The sequence below is a fragment of the Sinohyriopsis cumingii genome, chromosome 2 (genome assembly GCF_028554795.1).
Source record: "Sinohyriopsis cumingii isolate HCF-2022 chromosome 2, ASM2855479v2, whole genome shotgun sequence".
Classification (NCBI taxonomy): Eukaryota; Metazoa; Mollusca; class Bivalvia; order Unionida; family Unionidae; genus Sinohyriopsis; species Sinohyriopsis cumingii.
Genome location: NC_142962.1, coordinates 12,462,013 through 12,484,642, shown reverse-complemented (window position 1 = coordinate 12,484,642; position 22,630 = coordinate 12,462,013). Strand labels below are relative to the sequence as shown.

The 22,630-nt window shown below is 33.2% G+C and overlaps 2 protein-coding genes across 2 annotated transcripts in view; one reads left to right on the top strand and one right to left on the bottom strand.

The window, feature by feature from the left end:
- LOC149804345 (tRNA pseudouridine synthase Pus10-like) overlaps nucleotides 1-20,219 on the bottom strand; it is a 56,660-nt gene extending 36,441 nt beyond the window's left edge. Inside the window, exons 1-8 of the mRNA XM_089939160.1 lie at nucleotides 20,155-20,219; nucleotides 13,069-13,203; nucleotides 12,305-12,460; nucleotides 7,635-7,721; nucleotides 5,474-5,508; nucleotides 4,222-4,333; nucleotides 1,830-1,891; nucleotides 894-951 (exon numbers count right to left, since the gene is read on the bottom strand). Of these exons, the coding sequence (XP_089795286.1) occupies nucleotides 894-951; nucleotides 1,830-1,891; nucleotides 4,222-4,333; nucleotides 5,474-5,508; nucleotides 7,635-7,721; nucleotides 12,305-12,460; nucleotides 13,069-13,203; nucleotides 20,155-20,172 (663 nt within the window). The 5' untranslated portion in view covers nucleotides 20,173-20,219. The remainder of the gene's footprint in view (nucleotides 1-893; nucleotides 952-1,829; nucleotides 1,892-4,221; nucleotides 4,334-5,473; nucleotides 5,509-7,634; nucleotides 7,722-12,304; nucleotides 12,461-13,068; nucleotides 13,204-20,154) is intronic.
- A 316-nt stretch (nucleotides 20,220-20,535) lies between these two features.
- The window catches only part of LOC149804344 (symplekin-like), a 102,565-nt gene continuing 100,470 nt past the window's right edge, over nucleotides 20,536-22,630 (top strand). The window contains exon 1 of the mRNA XM_089939127.1: nucleotides 20,536-20,722. Coding sequence (XP_089795253.1) covers nucleotides 20,621-20,722 — 102 coding nt within the window. The 5' untranslated portion in view covers nucleotides 20,536-20,620. The remainder of the gene's footprint in view (nucleotides 20,723-22,630) is intronic.

Below are 22,630 nucleotides of genomic sequence, written 5' to 3'. Positions count from 1 at the left end.
GATGACCTTTACCCTTTAACCCAAAAATCAATTTAAAAAAAAAAATAAGTGCATGTCATCCACAAAATTTGGTAATTGTAACTGGTGGAGAATTTGATTATTTGTGCCAAAACTATTTTCTTCTTTAAGTCAGTGACCTTGATCTTTGATCTTCTGACCTGAACACTGATACAATTCTTCATTACCCTCAAGTGCAAGTCATCCACAAAGTTTTGAACTGTACATACTTGAGAACTCAAGTTACTGAATGGAAACAAAATTGGTAACACATAAACAAATGAACAACATAACACACAGGTGCACCAAAATATAATTTCTATCCTCACTCCAACTATAAGCTATATAAAAAGTTTGGTACAAGTACACATCCTAAAAACCTACATTGACCTTGACTTCTGACCTTTTCATCCCAATATCAATGCTTTCTTTTCTCATCCCAAGTGTAGGCCATCTACGAAGTTTGGGGCAATTAAAACCTCAATTATACTGCTGTTTAATTATAATTAATTTAAATTTAAAGTTCAGTTTAACTGTAATTAATTTTCTTGTTTGAGTCAGTTACATTGACCTTTAACCTTCTGACTTCAAAATTGAAATGTCTCTCCAAAATTTGGTGTAAGTACAAGGTCTACAGTTATTGTGTGGCAGCCAACCTTCTTGAGCCACAGTGATGTTGACTGATGAACTTTTGAACCAAAATCAGCAGCTTTCTTCCTTAACCACCACAAGTACATGAAATCTACAACATTTGGTGAAAGGATGTGGTCTAAAACTGGGGTCTAATACAAATTAGTAAACATTAAAGTGTACAGGTATGAAACTGATGATTCTGACTCAGTTTAAATAGTTACACACCATTCAATATTTTTAAAGTTAACAGCTAGCTAGTTTACCTTTTTAGATTTCTTGCTAATTTTCCTCTTCTTAAATATGTCTGGTTTTAAATCTAACCTGAAAGAAGTGACAAACTGGTGAGTGATTTGGCCATGCCTAAATTTAGTGTAAATTTGTATACCAAATTTTCTAAATTGCTAATATAATATCATATTCAAATGTATTTAGTTATAAGAGCAAAATTTCCCTGCCTTTCCACAATTAACAGTTGGGGTTAGAAACAATGCACTGAATATGATATCACACAAGAAACATAATTTTCACCCTTTTGAAATAAATGCACATAACACACTTTACTAAAAATATAACTAGAAATGGAAGCCATCACAAATATCCAGTTTTTTCCCCTCCCACAACAAGCATTCTGGATTCAAAACCTTCCCTGTCACCTGTTTATCTGTAAAACATTAAACCAACTAAATATAACTGCCCTCCCTCAGTCAGATGTTGTTCAGAATGTGAGGATGAGTCCATACTGCCTTATGAAAATTGTGACCTTTGATCCCAAACCGTCTCTTCCTGGGGGCGGCTGCATCAAGGATATGAACCCTTCATTTTCATCTATTCATGCTACTAAAACATCGTCCCAAATATCAATTACTCAATGTCGGTGGCATTCAGGTTACAAGGAAAGTAATGATGTATGAACAGTGTATCCATGGACTCAATGACAGGCAGACAGTAATGTCCATTCACAATATGTCTGCATGAGTGCAGATTTAATTAACTGTGATAAAATAAATCCTCTTTGATTTTGATCATTTAACAGTAAGGAATGTTGATACATAGATTTTACACCCAAGATAAAGATTCAGATATTTAAAAAAATCGTATGCACAATATATTCTGATAAACAGATAGAAATATAAATACAGACAGAAAGAAGAATACACCCTAAATAGAAAATTCTTTGTGATAGTCCAAAGAATACTTACAGGAATCCACACTCTCTGTCTGATTCTGGATACAAAAAATTCAGCAAAATATCAAACTGACTCTGTAAAGTGAGAATAACAGAACTTAAAGTCAATAAATGAACCATACCACCAATCTCTTGTGATTTTTCTTCTTGTTAAATCGGTTAAATAGGTACAAGTTATCAGAGTGGAAATTGGTAAAAACTGTATTAATGATCATTGTTTTTCACCATACCAACTACTGATCAATCATTAGTTGATTTACTGAAGTACTTTTCAGTACCATAATAAAAATGAGTCATATAAAAGCAAATTTTAAAGTAAAATAATGTTTCTTCTACGATACTTACCTAATCATAAAACATTAGGAGTACATCAAATACTTCACTTATCCAGACATAACGTACTAAAATCATAGCAGCCAAATATTTTGTTTTGTTTTAGCAATAGAAGTGCTATTAGATCCCTTGTTTAACAAGAGTGTTCTCCCCTTGGACTGAGAGCCTAACAGCCAAATCCCATTACTGGTATTTGACAGTTCTTACTGGAATGGATGTGCATACTCTTCCAGGAATCTAACTGCAAGAAGGCCTTGAGAGGAGTGCACATATTACGATTGGACAGGTATAATTAAAAACATATTGATTTTAAGAACTGGTTTCTTTTACAAATGTATTTACAAAAGACATACACCTTATTGACATGGGACATAACGCTGTCATATTGAAAAAGGCATATCTTGTTGTTGTTGCTGTTATAGGGTTTAACGCCATTTTTCAGCACACGATAAGCTATATATGGCGGCCAGTATTAATGGTGGAGGAAGAACCAGGGAAAACCCTGGAAAGAACCACCGACTCACGAGAAGCTACTGGCAAGCTTTCTCACATACCCACATAAAGCCATATCTAAATGGCATCCAATTATGTGTAACGGTTGCAGATCTATGTTTGTTACAAGAAGGATAGATGGATAGACACATGGAAAAGCTGGTTAGTATAGGGTTCTTGATTCTTAATGTGGGATAATGATTAAGATGACATAATCTATAATATGGGATTAAGATGACATAATCTATAATATGAAATACAACAGAGTTACTGATCAATGCTGAATATAAAAACTGTCTCACTGACACATCTCTACATGCTACATGTGTTGAATCATTTAGACAATATAAAAACTGTCTCACTGACACATCTCTACATGCTACATGTGTTGAATCATTTAGACAATATAAAAACTGTCTCACTGACACATCTCTACATGCTACATGTGTTGAATCATTTAGACAATATAAAAACTGTCTCACTGACACATCTCTACATGCTACATGTGTTGAATCATTTAGACAATATAAAAACTGTCTCACTGACACATCTCTACATGCTACATGTGTTCAATCATTTAGACAATATAAAAACTGCCTCACTGACACATCTCTACATGCTACATGTGCTGAATCATTTAGACAATATAAAAAATGACCATCAAAAGGGGGGTATGATCACACTGAACAAATGTAGCTGCTACAAATACCATATTATCTGTAACCCCTAGAATCATACTGACCAACAAAAACAAACCCAGCCATCAAACCGGTAAAGAAATTTGATTTAACACGCAGAATCATAATGCACAACAATCTGAGCTCCAGTGACACTGAACTCTGACCTTTTGGTCTTCAAAGCACTACTGATTTGCCACTACCAAAGTGTAGTCTGTTTGTAAAGTCTGATGATAAATGTGTGCAGAAACCAATGCTGAAACCAAAATTACAATCTTAGCTTAAGTTAGCTTGACCTTTGACTCTTACAATGATAAAATGAAGCTGCTTCTATTAAGGTGCAGTCTTCCAATATAAAACTTGCATCATATGTGGAAACCATAATTACAATAGTAGCTCAAGTGAACTTGTATTTTAACATTGCAAGTGATGACCCATTTAACCAATGGTGCAATTATTTTATGAAGCTTGATAAAAATTTGAAACTGTGACTTGCACAGACAACAGAATCAAAATTTGGGATCCAGACACCACTTTGCCTCCACTTAAGTTGAACTGCTGTGTAAAGCCTGAAGAAAATTGTATGTAGGAAACTTCATTTATTTTGAAGAAACCAAAAAAAGAAGTTGGGTTCCAGGTTACCATAACCTTTGACCCTAAATTGATAGGGTTCTTCCTCTTCTCTTCTCAAAGGGATGTTTAACTATTAGGTTTAAGCCCAAAAGATCAAAGCAAATTGAAGTTATTGCACAGAAACCATCAACACACAACTTTCATCATGGGAATAAAAAGATATGTATACACGCTAAAACCTTGCTTAAGGCTTGAAGTATTTAGTTACATGAATGGGATGTTTTGAACTTAAATATGGAGAAATATACATTTAAGATCACAAAAACACACTTTTTGATCAAAGCTGGCCCCCAGAACTTGCCCAAGTACTGGACCATTCCGCCACTTCCAAACGTCTTTGATTGATGGTATATCTGTGTCTTCTTTATCCTCATACACTGACCTGTAAATAAAAATGACCCATACACTGTCCTGTAAAAAAAAATGACCCATACACTAACCTATAAATTAGAATAATGACTCATACACTGACCTGTAAATCAAAATGATTCATCCACTGACCTGTAACTTAAAATGATTCATACACTGACCTGTAAATTAAAATAATGACTCATATATGCTGACATGTAAATTAAAATAATGACCTGTACACTTACTGTAAATTGAAATAATGACCCATACATTGACCTGTAAATTCTAATAATGGCTGTAATTCTTAATTATAAACATGGTATAAACTCTTCTACTATCAAAATATTGACTAAGTCTGGGACTCTTGCAGATATAAAACCATGCAGCAATTAATCTCCAACCCTGTTCTCCTAAAGATTGTGGACTAACGTGAAGATGTAAAAATAATTATTCTGACAACAAATTACTATGAAATATTCATCAATACACTTTCCAGAAATTTTAGAAATTCTGTCTTAGCAGATCCAACAATGGACCAGAGAAATGCAAACTGAGAATAAGTGTGTATGTGATTTGGATATTCAATGTAACTTTTAACAATTTTTCAGTCATATTGCTATGATGTCTGCAATGTGGCAGTTTATAGTTATGTCCAGCACTGGGACATCATGCTGAAGACATGTAGCATCATACCCAGTCACAATATCCTGGCACTAGGCCGACCAGTCCTAACAATAGCCTCTTAATGCTGAGTGCCTAGCAAGGCAGCTGTTGTACCATTTTTATGTCTTTGTTGTGACTTGGCCAGGGTTTGAACCCTTGACCTCCAACATGGACGCTCTAACCACTAGTCCACTGGAGCAGCTGCAAATCAAGAATGAATTACCCACCATATTATCAATGCAGTTTATTCATTTCTGGCCTGGACTAAGACTTTTACTTGTAACAAAATCATTTCAAATTGTAGTTCCACCTGACAAAAATTTTTCAACATCTGCAGGATAATTTTTATGAGAGCAAACCTTCACAAGCTGATAGTATCTAATTGACTCTGATGTCTTTTGAGATATTTGATACAACAAAAAAACCATTACAAAGACATTTTCGTTGTCAGAGTCCCATGGTCCAATTTAAAGTAATAATGGTAAAGGCAATAAATAAGGATACTTACTTATGTGTATCCTTCAGAAATAAAAGCATGGAATGCTGGAAAAAAAAAATGATCATATAATGCATTTTTACATGCACACACACAATATTTGAAGTTGTCTGGCTAAAAACTCTTGCATACCCATATATTATAAAACATTTAAATCATTGACTTTAATATTTAGACTGTAGAGCAGGGCTTTAACATTTGTTTTTCCTCTCATCCTTTGTTCTGGAAAAGTGATCTGTCCAGACCAATTCATTTACCTGCCCCATGTTTTACATTCACAATATGATTAATGTTCCATTGCCTGATCTAGAATCTAATAAGGGCTGTAATTATATGAGCATTATCTAATGTACTCTTAACTGTTTATGTACTGTAATATATACATTTGTTCTCACATATATGCATGATGTGCAGCATATAGTACATGCAATTTCTATTGTATTATACATGTTCTTTACATTTTTTGTTGTCTATTTGTACCTGAACTTCTACTAGGACATTTAGTCGTGTCTCAATAAACATATCCAGGTATAAACAAATATCAAATTTATAAACTTTAATACAATTTATAAACTGTAATACAAAAGTGATTTTTTAATTTACTTCTGAAAAATATGCCTAAATTAACTTTTAGAATTCATCAAAGCCTATACACTAGCTGCTGCTCTGAATAAAACATTTTGTGCAATTTCTGGATGGACAGGATCATGATGAAACTCTAGTTTATGCTACAATGGGAGTGTTATGCATATTTAATATATTTTGTATGCTTAAACTTTGTCTGTGATGGCCCACCTGACTTTAATCATTTTGAAAAATGTTGTTTACACCGACCCATACCTTTCAACCTCTGAGACAAAAACCTGCAGGACAGACCCAAAATACCGTACAAAGACCAAAAAAAAAAACATACACCAAAGACCTTACATTTTTTACTAGATTGTATACAAACACATTTATTTACACCTAACTACACCACATATTTACATTACTTTTTACATCTGTCACTTTTTCTCATCACTGAAGTGTGCTAAATTGTACACTACACTTGCACCTTTTGCCATCTGTAGTAGTAAATTTGGCATTTTAAAACCCATGCCACATGAATCAGTGTTTATTTTTTATTGCAAAAATAATGTAGTTGCATTGAGGGATTTCATACAGTCAGTGTGGGTCTTTTTAATCAAATCATTTCTCATTTTAAAAAAGTCCTTCATAAATAGATATATTATGCAATCCTTAGAAGCCATATTATGTTTTATCACTTATGAATATGTTGTGATGAAATAATTATTATCACACTACAAAGGATCTTTTTCTTCAGTGAATAGAATGTCAAACTGAAACACTATTCATGTCAATTTATGAATTTATTTAAACCTACAACAATACTAAAATCAGAAAATAAACCACAACAATAAAATTGTCTGTAATAAGTTTAAATCCCACGAAGGATCATAGTGAATGCTGTAGAAACTCAATTCCCACCAAAGAAACATGAGTGAACACCTGGCACTACTGTACCATATATACAAATGTTAATTACCATCATTAAATTAAAAAGAAGGAACAAAGAAATACACCACGCAGCTTAAGTGCCCTAAAAAAATTAATTCAGAATAAATGTTATTTAGTAAACAATATTAAATGCCCGTTGAGTTGAGAATAAGAAAATAAGGTGGGATATTAAAGGTGGGAAAAATAGTTGTCACATGTACAGTACCTTGAGACTGCAAATTTAGGCACTGCTAGTTACAACAAAATAGGACATGGCTTATTTGCCGATCAATTGCTGGTGCTTACATAACACACACTGAAGAACGTAGTTTTATTGAATTCTGTCAGAAGGCCAGTCCTTTTCACAAGACAAGTGCAATGATAAGGATTAATTATTCATTAGTCACACCTGGCTTTCTTGCTTGTTTATTTAAGACTAACCTTTAGCTATTGTACAGTCTGGCGACAGCTGACCAGAATATGAAAACAGAGTGTGTCCTTTGAGAATTTAATGCATACTGAACCTGGAAGATCGGTCAACATTTAATGAAAATGAGGCTTTAGAAAATGCAGCAAAAATCCTCCCGAATTTAGGTCCCAATCTCCCTATTATTGTATTCATTCTTGCTACTTGGCTTTTGACAAGTTGACAGGTCTGCCATACTAATTTTCTTACCTGTCTCAGAATGGCACACACAGGAACTGTCAGGGAGGCAATGAAAGAAGAATACTGGAAATCCTCTTTATCCCCTTGTTCTTTAATCTGTAATGAACAAATCTGTATATACTGAAAACATACTGATTTTGAACTGTGCAAATTTGTATACACTGAAATCATACTGATTTTGAACTGTGCAAATTTGTATACACTAAAACCATATTGATTTTGAACTGTGCAAATTTGTATACACTGAAAACACTAATTTTAAACTGTGCAAATTTGTATACACTGAAAAAAGACTGAGTCTGGAACTGTGCAAATGTTTATGCAATGAAAACAGACTGAGTTTGGAACTATGCAAATGTTTATGCAATGAAAACAAACTTTTGGGATTATAACTTAAGTTCAAACAATAATTATATGTCTTCTGTTCTTGCTCCAGAATGAAAAATAATTTTAAATACATTAAATCCGTAGAGAGGGAGCAATGGCTGCTCAGTTGATATCTGATTTGTTATCCATTGGTCACAAGTTCATTAAATGACCAAGTCAGTCCAGACTGGCTGCCTCTATGCATTTTTGGGAAAGACACTTAGCTCCCATTTCCTTGGCATGATAATAATGTGACAACAGTAACAAGAAAAGAAAACACTAACCTTTGAATATATTGAAGAAATTTAGACTGCCATTGTGATAAGAATGGTTTCCATGAAAGTGCATCCACCTGGATTTCAACTGCTTTGGCTTTTATGTCTAATGGTAAACTTCTTTTCACTTGTACATGACCTTAATATTATCACTAATAGCGTTTATACTCACTTATAAGTCCAACTGCAAATAATACAGACCCTGATCTGCTATTACATAATGTGCCAGCCGATCAGGGTCAATATTGTTTTTTCTACTGATTACTCCTAACAAGCGGCATAGATCCAGATCTGCAGGTCAGTGGTATCTGCAGTTGGACACAACCAATAAGTTAGTGCCAGTATAAATAGTTTAATCATAAGTACTAGTGAAAACAGTGCCAATCACATTATAACATACTAGATTCATACCTTATAACATAATAGATTCATACCTTATAACATACTAGATTCATACCTTATAACATACTAGATTCATACCTATCACTTGGGACAATTACCAGTTGAGAGGTGTTTTTACAATTGAACAAAAGTAAATTTATGTCTCGTAGTATCAGCAGTCCTGCTGATCTCAAACTTTCATTGAAAGTAACTTATCCCTCGTGTCAAAATAAAGCGATGTTATGGGGAAAATAAGGAAAAGTTTGTTAGGTCAAAGTTTGTAATGGCTAAATAAGCTTATCATCACATGTTGTTTTACCAGCTCCTTGTTTTAAATAGAAATAAAATAAAGAAAGCACTAAAAATTTGTTATACAAAAGTTACCATATTTCCTATCAAGTATCTAAAAACTGAGACATCACTAGATGGCAACCTCAAAAACAGGTAACTGTTCCCAAAAATAGATGTCAACCTCACTAGATGTCAACCTAAAAAATAGGTAACTGTTCCCAAAAATTTATGTCAACCTCAATAATATGCAACTATTCCCAAACATAGGTGGAAACCTTGAAGACAGGCATTTGCTCTGAAAACAATGCAGACCAATAGAACTGTACTTGTCAAAGACAAATTCTCATATTCCACTACTGTAGTATTTTCAGGTGTAATGTTAGATATATTGTAATGTTAGATATATTGTAATATTAGATATATTGTAATATTAGATACATTGTAATGGCCAAGTTTGGTCCAGATAATACTACATTAGAGTACAACACATGGGATGAATATCATTTTTGCCAAATGACTATGGTGAGGAGAATGCAGGAAACTTTAACTCGTGATTTCTTTTCAACCATAACACAAGAGAATTTATTAAGAAAATATATTAATAAAGTTGCAGATCATAACGTTAAAAATCTTGTTTCATACAATGCCAGAATATTACCCTTGTTTTGAGGTACAAGTCTGTATATATTTTCACACAAGGTTATAGCTCCATATTATTAATTCATTAAATTAACACCACTTTTATGATTAAAAAATGTACAAAAATTTTCTGTTTGGAATCAATTGCAATAAAGTTTATTATTGAAAAGAAATTATGACTAGACTGTAATTTGTTAGATATAAAATCTGCAAGAACACTTGCTTCACTTTATACTTTAACTATAGGATAACACTTATATGAACCTAACTGACATAAGTCACTCTAAATTGACTATTAAGTCAGTGAGGATAACACTTACAATGACTTAAACATGTTAGACAACTAATAAATTATGAAAAACTCATTTATTGTTTGGAGTGTTAGATTAATCGGGTATTTTGTTGAATTAAGATTGTTAAGTCAGTGAGACAACACTGATAATAATGTATACATTTGAACTTCTGTCAGATTAGGTGATTATTGATGTGAATTGAGAATGTCAAATCAGTGAGGATAATGCTCACAATGACTTGGACATTTTAGGTTCTTGTGTACACTTTCAATCTACAATTTAAGCAAATTACACATCTGCAGCATAACAAAATTCTAAGGTATGGAATTAAAACAAAAACAAAACTATTTCAATATAGAAGAACATTATATAGATGCATTTAAGTTCATAAAAATAAAGACAGAAATTAATACAATACATAAATAAGTTTATTGACCAGTGAAGACAGAAATTAATACTATACATAAATAAGCTTATTGACCAGTGAAGACAACACTCAAACCATATACATGTAACAGAGTTCTAATAACAAATGATATTACAAACTAGTTTGCTTCTATAAATAAGTCATAAATTAATAGAAATTATATCAATTGGAAGACAGAAAAGAAAGAAAAATTCCAAATTCCTTAAATAATTACTACTTTGTGCTTAAATAAACTTCAAACAAAAGCTTACTTTTCAAAAATATTGGTTGAAGTTCCAAAACTTTATACAGAAAAGTACTATCACAAAAATAATTAAATAAAAACTAAAAATAACATTCACAAACAAATTGTGAGATGACTACTTTAAAAGCTTCTGAGCTCACCCCCACACTCAGCCCATGTCTTATATACTTTGATAAACCCACGAAGCCAACAAAACTCACAAAGCACACAATGTTTGTTAGAATCTTACAACAATCATAAGCCACCATGGCAACAGAATGATCAGTAAGTTTCACAAAGATTCTATAAAGCAAGTACTAACCTGATATTTCACACTTCATTGTCTTCAAATTATTTCTCAGGCAAACCAGAATCAGTCCACCACTCACTCACTGATATTACTTACAGCAAAAATTAAAACCTGCTTTATGCCAAGCATCCTTTAAAAACAACCTTCTCAGACCTACCCCCAAACCTTTCCCCTTTTAAGACCTCCCTCCAAACATCCCCCTTCTTAGACCTCCCCCAAACACATATTAGGAGTGAAACGATTCATCGATATATCAATGCATTGGTACTTTTGCTGCACCAATACACATACTGATACAATAGGTGAAAAATCAATATAAAAGAATACTTACCGTATGAAAGTTATTTTAGTTTTCAGCTGTCATGAATAATTATTAGTCATTTGCCTTGCTTTTCTTTAAATTGACAGCTGTTGCAAGCTGGACACTTATTTTTATCAATGAAAATAAAAAAGTATATTGAGAATGCTCACTCCCCTTCTGCACATATACAAAAAATGATGTAGTTTGTAAAATCCACTCCACCCCCTGCCAATTGCATGTTTTTTTTTATCCCAAAAACATATTCAGCATAAAGTACCCAACTCATCATTTAATAACACACTTTCACATGTTGATTTGCATCTTGTCCACTTTGGTCGAATTTAAAAGCTACACTACTAGTGTGTAATGCGGTGAAATATGTTACACTGAATTCTCATTGGTTTTATTGTTTATACTTTCTATCCAGGGTAAACAATAACCAACAATCAGAATATAAGGTAACTTATTCTGTGTATGACAAAGAGGAAGTATTGGGAAAGTAACAGAGAAACTTTGCACGAAAGAGGTCATTAACTGATCCGAAAAGTACTTAAACAGAGACATGCTGCCATGTGCACAGTTGCATGAATCGGACAAAAGTTGTACAAATATCACACACTTCACGAGCAGAAATGAGCAAGAACTCCTGCAAATTAATTTAAAACAGCACATATAAAAATGATTTTTATTTAACCATTCATCCTTAAAGTGCTTGTTGCAACATAAGTTATGCCAGTAGAGGTATTGCGCACGTCACAACATCTGTTTTTCAGGTAGGCAACTGCTTATATCTCTGGGTTTTCCAGAGAGTCATGAATGGTAGTTAAAATAAATTTTACTGGCACATTGTAACCTGGAACAAGCATTATGTTGTAGTTTGATCAAGCAAAACTATTTGGGGCAGAATATCACTCAGTTTAACTGAGATAATGGGCATGGAGTATAGGCACCAATTTGTAGCAAAAGAAGTCACCTTCAGTTTCCTGGCATGTTAAAGTTAAATTAAATGGATATGAGTGACTAAATAAACCCCCAACATGACCAATGAGTCTTGATTCAATTCAGATTTTTAAATCTACATAATTTCATGTTTTTCTAGATTTATTTGATAGATTTTGAAGGCACGATAAAGAATACTACAATCCAGAAATGGGTAGAAATATAAATCCTTACCTTTTCAAAGAATTCCTTTGTTGAATGTTCTTGTAGAATACCAAGGCACAATGTACAAGGCTTACTAGCTATGGCAAATGGGTGAGTGTTTGATTCTGAGCTTTCATTCTCTTTCACTGTGCTGGGAAGCAAGCTTAGCACATAAGCCTCAATGTCCTTCAAAAGAAAATAACAAAAATCAATTCTATAGTTGCAATGTGATTAACGGCCAAGAATTCATAATTCCCTACTCATTCTAGAACTAGCTACATTTACAGATTTTGTGCAGAACCACTATGGCCAAAAAATGCATGGTTCATCATCCTCACAAGTCAGTATGGCAAGATTACAAACCAAGAATGCCGCAAATTCATTTCTAATCATGGGGTACCAATCAACATTGATTTTTTGGTTCCGCTGAACCAAGAGAAACTGAGCTAATACAAAGGTAATCATAGTTAACTGAACCATGAAATATGGGTCAGTGCAAGCTTTCACCGATGGTTTTAATACTCCCAAGAACAAAATCAGATGCCAAGTAATTTGACCCCATATACACATTGCAAGATTAATATTTCCACCAAGTACAAATATGGTGCACATGTATACACAGATGTGTCAAATATTTAACTACATATTCTCTACTGCAAATGTCAAGGCATTATAAAATTTCAGAAACCACCCTGGATTTAATATTTTTTAAATGTCTGATTGATTAAAATAAAAGAATATGAGCAACTGGTTTTAAAAAAAATTAATTTCATGTAATTTGCTAAAAATTGTACCTTCCAAGGCCTACAATAGAAGTGGGGGCTCCGTACACCAAGATGCCTCAGAATACACAAGAGGCAACTACCAGCTCTCACTAGGGTTGTGGTAATTTCTCCTAGCGTAGTTTCATTATGACAGAAAATATGCATCTGGAAATAAAGTGTCAGAGTTTTAAGTTGAAAGATGAAAAACAAATGCTTTACAAGTAAAAACATCATCAGATGAATGTATAACAAAGATAATGTTTTTATAAGCTTGATATACAAAAAAATATCCCTACTTCCAGTGAATAGTAAACATTTATTCAAATGATGAATTGCTCCATTTGTTGCAAGTGCATTAATAATAATCATAATAATAATAACAAAAATAATAAAAATATGGAGAAGAAAAAGAATAAGATGAATAATAATGATTTTAATTATAATCATCATCATCACCACAACCACTGCCATCCTCATTTATCATCTTCTTCATCATTATCACAGGCATATTTCTATAGCTGTATCACATCACCGTATCAGAATATATAAACTATAATTGCAGAATAAAAACCAAATGCATTTATCCACAAATAAATCATTATCTCCCCTTAACATGATACAGTTGCTGTAATAAGGTAAGAAAGATCATGTATCCATTTAATTAAATGTTAGTAAAATTATCTGTAAGGCAATCTCACTATAATGAGGTATACTCTATGGCTTCCATGGACCACACTATAAACTGGGCAAAATGTAATCACAAAATGAAAAGGACCATTCATGACACAACATCTTTTCACAAAATGGTGATATTATAACTGTTGACATTCATTTGTGCCTGTGTGTCCATACCCCAAGATTAGGCTCAATGCTAACAGTTGTTGGATTGTGTAATTTTAATAGTTAATTACCTATTTTGTTTTCATTACATGACTGACATACATTTATTTAGGTTTGCTCAAGTCACAGGGATTAGCAGGTAATGGTTTGGATGATCCTAACTGGTCAAAATCTTAGCATAAATGTATAAGCTGTGTGTGTCAATTTTATATTAACAGTTCAAAATCGAGTGTGGCAAGCCAAACCATATTTTAAACCATAAAAAATAAAAAGATTAAGCATAACGTTTAAGTTTATTTTACTTCCTTTCATGATAAAAGATGGGCTCAATGTAAACGGGGATCTTTTGTTTTTAACAAATTGGTGCTTGTTACAAGAAATTTGGACCCCACCCAACCTAAATTTGGGGTCAGCACCCAATTAAAAAACATGTTATTAGATGGTAATTTTGGGTCCCCATTGGACAAGGCCCTCACCCTCACCCAACACAGCTGCTACACCACTGCATTTGATCAGCAAAATCTTACACTTGTGCTAATTTCAGCATTTCAAATGAAATTTGTTACAGTTGTCAAACAATTATGAATCTTTTCCTAAGTTTGGCAAAAGAAATTATCTGACTTATTTCATAAATTTGTTCTGAAATTCTGTCAGGTCCTCTGCATATGAACTAGGAAAGATACAGCAAACAAAAATGCCTTCCACCACAAGTAAAGACAGCAAATGTTAAATCTGGATCAAGAAACCTAATGGCAAAATAACTGCAAGTTTTGATTTATGAAATAAATTTTTGCCAAGACCTGCAATTACATGAGCAGTGTAAATAATGGGATAATACTTAAACCAAGAGAAATAACTCCTCCCTATAATGATAATGGTAACTGTGATGAAGCTGGTGTTAGGAAACTCCCACACCATATCAAATTGTGTCTACAGTCTCATCTATAAATTGCAAATTCCATCCCCAAAACTCTTTTTCTTAAAAAGTCAGTGTTTATGTGTCTGGTTGATAAATAATAAATATAAATGTGATTTGCAACTTGTATATCTTTAGACTTTAATCTCGACTCAATTAATAATTAAATAAACAAAGATTAATTTTCATTTATTTTAAATGAGCAATTGCTGCATGAAAATTCATAAGAATCACCTAGAAAATAGTACTAATAAAGGCAATTTAAATTCAAAATCCAAAATGAACATATTTCATGCTTAAAGGACTACAACAACCCTGAGAGTTGCCATAGGGCAATGGTCATGACAAAATAGTAAATGTTAATAATCCTAATCCTATAATTAGTATGTATTAACAAATATTGTTTTGGTGGTCTTTCAAAAAAGATACAATGAAAAGAATGAGAAATAATTGTTTGATGATGAGAATGTAATATCACTTAAACCTTTTTATTTTAATTGCAACACTTGTATCCATTGGAGATGATAATTAACTGACCATGATATAAAGTATGTTTATGACAAATTGGTAAAAATGATTAATTATCTTAATCCTATAATTATCAAGTACCGACAAATAATACTTTGTTGGTCTTTCAATGATAATTCAGCCAAAAATGATACCTCAAAAAGAATGACAAATAATTAATTATTTGAAGATTAGAATGTAATAGCACTTACACCTGTTTTATTTTAATTGCAACAAATGTATCCATTTGAGATGATATTTAACTGAAAATGACAAAGTATATAACAGGCAAATGTTTTGAGCCTTTCTGGTGATCTTTGGACCATGCATAATATATTCTGATGCAAAGGAGGAAACTTAAGGGAAATTTATCTCACATATTATCATATTAGTGATCTATTTGGGCACAAAGCTTAAATAAAAATTGGAAGTGATGAAGAAAAAAGCATGATGAATGTCATGCAGGCAAAAAGTTTCCTATCGACAAAACATATTCCCGACAATGTTTGATGGCATTTGATGAAAAGGGGGGGGGGGTGTCAAGGCCCATAAGAGAATACCTCAAAACAGTTTTGGAAAAAATGATGGAATATTAAATGCCATAGATGACAGAGATTCTGATTCAAGATGAAAGAATTTGGAACCTGGTTTCCAAGAATTTCCAATATTCCAAACATACTGGCAGAGGTTCATGTTAGAAAAAAATCAGCACTTACATTTACTGCCCCTTACAAGATGGATTAATCAGTGCCCAATGATTTAGCCAAATGAATAATGGTTGGCATGTATGTGTTTGCCACAAATGAACAAAATAAGTACATACATTTATGATGCCAAAAAAATACCACCAACAAAATCCACATTTATCAGTGTCAGCAACTTATAAGAGTCCAAAAACTACTGAAAAGGTTGGAAAAAAGCCACGCAAGCAGAAATGACCAGCAGCAGAAAGGACTAAAAAATATTATAAACGACAAACTATAAAAATTAATGTACTTGCATATTTGTATGTTTAGTCATTAAATTAATTCTTTTATAACTTGGAACTTTATAATTTACATGTATTACTTGTTAAACACCTGTCTGATTTGAATCGGCAGGCTTACAAAACCTGAAAATGCATTTAGAAGAGTAAATCAAAATTCTTTCCACACCACATTCCAAATTCACAAAGGCGTGCCTGTAGATGGTTACTCACTATATTTTCCAAAACAGCAAGACCTAGAATCCTATGGATGTACAATATATTATGCATGTCCATTATGATTCTGATTCAAAGTATAATTCATTATACAGGGCCTCCACTATGCTTCATATCTGTTACCAAAAGCGAAAGAATTTTGGAAGTGACAGTAGTTTTTACTGACAGGCGAAAGTTGCTGGCAACAAATTTTTATAAGTAATTTTTAATGTTTTATTGAAGCAATTAAATGTGATTAGTAGGAGATAAAGAATGACCGAGGGATATACTCTATTGCTGAACAGGTCCGCAAAAAGATTCGGTGTCATTTGCACATGTTGTTATGTTTATTGCAAACTGTACATATGAGACACTTTTGACTGCTTAGTGTTTTAGGGATTATTTACTCAGAAAACACGTTTTTGTGATCTGAACTTAACTGAGTAACACAGGATGCCACTACAAAGGTGCCAGTCATCGACTGTAAAGGGTCTGAGCTGCTTATATCAATGAAAAATTTACTTTATAAAACAAGTCTGTAGCAAGCAAAAAGAATATGGCTAATCTAGCTCTGAAAAACAAAGATTTATATCCAGCTGCATCAGAGGAAGCTACCAGGTTACTTGTTGCCCCTATTTCTACTGCAGACTGTAAGAGGGGGTTCAGTTGCCAAAATTGTCATCAAAACAAACTTACAAAATTCTGTAGGAATATCTACTCTGAACAATTTACTGAAAATTTCTACTGATGGCCAAGCAATGAGAATTTAGATTTCAAGAAGGCCTTTAAGAAATGGTCTGGGAAAAAATGTGGCATATACTGATGAAGTGTCAGTGACATTATTAATAAAGACTACCGGTAAGCAGTATTTTGTATCATCAGTTATACAGAAATATTCTAATTCATTCCTGCTTTTCATATGCTATACACTGTATATAAAATGGTATTGTTATATTTATTAATAATTACAGTAAAAACTGGTATGAGCAACCTCTGCTATGAGTGACCACCTGTCATTTCCTACCACAACTGTAATGCACAGATATGCATTTCGACACTGCTATGAATGACCACGTCACAAAAACAAGGTTAAACTCCAGTGACCTTTATTTAATCCCTGTAAGAATGACCACTCATACTGTTCTAAATTTTAAAAAAAATTAAAAACAATAGGCTGGCTATTGATGTCTGATTTTTTTTAGCTATCCTTATAGTGTTCTACAGTTTTTGTCATAAACCAGACTACTGTGTAAGTAGATTATTTCCTAGTCTGGTTCCCTGCTTCATATGCTCCCTGCATTGTCCTCCACTATTTGTATAGGGGTAAGCAATGCAGACAGCATACAAAGCAGGGAACCAGACTAATTATTCGTAGGACCCGACATCCTTACAAATGACTGCATCGCCAAAACAGACAGACACCATTGACCTATACGTAATTAATGACTACAATGACTTCTTGATTAGTAATGATTGTTCTGATCCAAAAGAAACATAAAGTAATATTAAAAAAAGGATTGTTGCTATCGGTGATAGATGCTACAGTCCGTAAACCAGGTTAATGTACATGTCATAAATTGCCGTTGTAGTGCCAGACTTGATGTAGTGGTCACGTATATTTTTGTCATTATTAATTTCGGCAATAACAGTTTATAGTGTTTATCTGAATTTAAATGTATTGTTGAATTAAATGTATATGTAGATATTTAATAAACTGAAACACATTTATACAGCAAATGAGCTTTGTTTGTACGATTTTCCATTTTACAAGTACATGTACATTCTAAATATACATGAATTCCGCTTAAATGCATACTCTGTTTATATGTATAGGTTGGGTCCAGTCCTGAGGCTATGCATATAAGCGGAGTTGGTTGTATATTTACAGTGATTGTTATTTTTCTTGAAATTGTTCTGAAACTGGACCTTGGAAACTGGTCTTTTTGTACAAACCTGCTATGAGAGACCACATGTCTTGAAAGACCGCTTTTTGTTTGCAGAACAGGTGGTCTCTCATAACAGGTTTTACCGTTTTCTTGTGCTCTGATGTAATAAAAATATGTAAAAACTGTTTTTTTTAATGTTTATATAGATTAAAAATAGGGCCAATATAACACTGCACATAAATATAATTCCCTGCATCATGGCATAAAATGGCTCCTAATCATAAGGCCGAAATGTGGCTCCAAATTTTTCAATTTGGCAAATTTCATTGTGCAAAGAAAAATATTACCAAGGTAGGCCCAGCTATGTCAATCTCATAGAAGCGAACTTGGTAAACAATGCAAATACATATTTATAATGTATCATAACATTTAATTTCAGGACTGTTATACATGAGTACATACTTCCAAAATTGTATGCATAGTTGCTAAGCTAAAGCATCTGCTCATATCACAAACTAGTCCTACAATGTAAACATAGCATATGTTGTTTATGTTTTAGTGCTGTGTCTTACTATCCAAATAACGGCCTTATGACATCGTAATGAGTAATCAAAGTTTCAGGAACATCTCAGACATTTGGCAGCCTATATCGACACTCTACCACCAATTTATGTTTAATTAATATACTTACTGTGCTGTCTTTATCCTGGCGGAATGAAAATATGATTATTGCAAATGGATGCATTTTCACATTCCAATGACATGCATTTGAATTTGTTGCAATATGATGGTAGTCGAGGTATGCCGAAGTAAGTTCAAGTAGGTACATGTTTGGGATATGTTTCTTGAGTGAAATGAACTATTGCTTACAGCTCCAACAGGCATAATATATTTTTATTTGTTTTGTTAAAGAATAATATTTCAACTTAACCCGATTTTGGCATTCCCAGCTTTCATCGCTTTCAAGCCAAATGAAATGTAGGGCAACAAACTTGAAAATAGGTCCATTTCTTTTGTGAGAATTTGAATTTATTAGAGAAAAAACATCAGTGTAAGTATAGTCTGACTAAAACATTATGACTTTACTTTGCAGAAAAGCATAGTTATTTTAGTTGTCAGTTGTGTGAAATAGTCTTGAAACTTTTACTTTTGTAACGATGTTAGTTGACATCAAAACACGCTACACAGCGCCGTTAGTTCGGCTGTAAGACCTTGACGCCCACAACATAAATATCAGCGTCAATGTCTTACATGTAGGACTAATCACAAACATCTTTTTGCCACAGAAGTCAGACGTTTTATCAATAAAGTATGATGGAATCTCTGACAGCACAAAAGACTTTGTCGCCGTAATGGTGAAAATAAATTATCTATTCACCGAATTAGATTCATGTGATGGTCGTCCGAGAGTTATGCGTTGGTACGTTACTGACTTAAGTGTAGCTTTTTCAGTCTTTTGACGGTTCTGAAGCGATAAAAGACGCGTGACAAAAGTCGGATTGAGCGGAGGGCTGGGGTCACGCTTGAACTCCTTGTGCCAATTTATAATACCAATAAGGTGATTTTGTGTTTTCAGAGATTTCATCGTACTTGATTGATAAAAACGTCCGACTCCTTTGATTGTGCTAACAAAGTTTTTCGATTTGTTTGATTTTGTGTCCGGCGGCAAATTATATCCAAACTTATGTATATCTAAGTGCATTCTATAAAAGTTACTTTAAAAATTATTTGTGTAAGCTCTCAATAACAGAATATATGTTATAAATAAAAATAGAACAGTGACATACATCAAATCCAACATCCATGCCTGTTTGGCCAATAAGAGTTACCACCCTTGCGGTAATGTATTGGTTCCCTACTTTAAGATTATACTATGAAAACTAAAGCTTGAACATCATACCAGTCTATAAAAGTGTAAGGTGGCATAATAATTCTTGGATACGTATTCTACTTTATGGCATTACAACTTCTAATAAATAATTAAATATAGAATGATTACAGCTATATAATAATTATAAACTAAAACTGTTATTATAATCACAATACAATGGTTTATGCTCTTATAACAGAAATACGAATCTACCATTAAAATGCCAAACGTTAGTCAATGTCAATAAAATGCTTAATTAATCAATTTATTTTTACAATAAGCGTTTTAGTCATAAGATTGTAAAGCATGATGGGGAACAGCGAGGCATAAAATTTGTGTCAGTTCCTTCATCAAAGTTGATGCCAAATATTTAGAAGATAAATATGGCGTCTGACAGTCGGCTGTCAACAGCCGCACAGTTTTACATGGAGGAAGAGGACAAAACGGCCTCTGAGCCCAGCAGTAGTACATCCACATACGATAAGGTCACATCTTGTCGCATCTCTTTTACAATAGTTAAACAAGCCACTAGATTTCCTGAGTACAATTTGCTCAGTGTAATTCTTCAAAATATGGTTTTAAAATATTTTTCGCAGAGCTATAAAAATAAAATAAAAACGCGCGGTAGTGTCAGAAACCTATTTCTACAATGTAAGACGCCTTCCCTGAAGTTGGCTAATGGGGAATCGAGAAGTAAAATTTTCAGGAATATCTCGCACACAACAAACTAAAAATGTAGGTCAACGGAATTAAAAAAAACATGTCCATTTGCTCCAGTGAGAAATTGAATTTATTATTCTTTTTGAAAAATGTTATTGTTGGGGGAAAAGCTTTGTGACATGTATGAGGGGTGTGAGTTTTTGTAACGAAATGTGACAATGGGGGGGGGGGTAAAATGAGCCAAAATTCTGTCGCGTATATGGAGTAAAGATATACTAGTACATTTAAATAGGTAAATGGATATTCAATATGGGTTTGGAAATAGATTTTTAAAAGAAAGAGAGGTAGAGATAGATGTCTATGGGATACACATTAATACAGAATGATAGAAACTTTATTGCATATTTTAGAGCATTATACTGATTATTTGTCTTGAAAAGGTTCATTAGGGCTAGAAACTTGATGAAGTTTTCTTGTGATGTCTAGATAAGTTTGGAGACTCATCAATGGCATCAACAATAATGAAAGCTAGATTGTAATGATTTAGTGATATTTACAAATGAAGGATTTCTGAACACTTATTTTATCAGTTTCTTTAACAAATATCATCTATTCACCTTACATCAGCAAAATGTATCAGCATATCAGAAAAACTGACTTTTGAGATTGAGAACACGTTTATCAATTGTTTGTGTAATAGTAAGTATGTGTCGGTTTCCTGTAATTATGGTATAAACAACTGATCATAAACAGTGCTTGTTTATGCTACATTTTCAGCACCTTAGTCATGCTTTGATTGAAATCTTCATGCTGATTAATCATTAGAAGTGACTGCCATTTATTTCCAAACTCACTTGCCAAGTAAACAAAACAAGTTATATTATTAACAATTAACACCAACTCACCTTAAAATTGGTGATGTGCATCAAAACAATCCTTAAAAAGCCAATTGCTTAAAGTCAGCAAGCTCACAAACTGCCCAAGGATAGGTTAGGACCTGAAATGTGGCAAATCCTGTAACATGTACTTGAAAAGTTACTATAAACATTCTTGCCTTATTTGATAATACTTGCTTTAAATATTAAATATTCACATTATCATATCTGTGTGAGAAAATGAGACTCAACTTGACATTGTCTACAAGATGGAAATGACACATGATGGATGAAGAAACTGTGGTTCATTTATTTAATAGAAGAATGCATGAATATATAAACACTAAATAAGACCACTCTGGTGGCTTGATGATTAGAGTATCCACCTTGGATGCAGGAGGTCATGGGTTCAAACCCCCGCTGAGTCATACCAGAGACTTATAAAAATGGTACTGACAAATGCCTCACTTAACACTCAGTATTAGGAGGTTAGCAATATGACTGAAATTGTTAAAGCTACTTTAAAAATCCAAATCACACACACACACACACACAAACACTAAATAAAAGTGCAGATATATGTAATGTGGAAAGACTGCAGGCTACATAACTTGCAGAACATAAAGCATTACAAACATCCCATTTTTCTTCTTCCTATATTTCTCTCTTTCTCTCCGTTTTGGGATTTGCCTATGAGCCAATACCCTGGAAACTGGAGCTTGTCCTAGGAGACAGGCAAGTGAATTTTTAAATTCCTGAAAATGTAGTAAGAAACCAGCTATAGAAAAATGCAATTGAATGGTCATATGGACCACTGCATGTGATGTACATTACCATAAAGCTTGCTTTGTAAGTGGA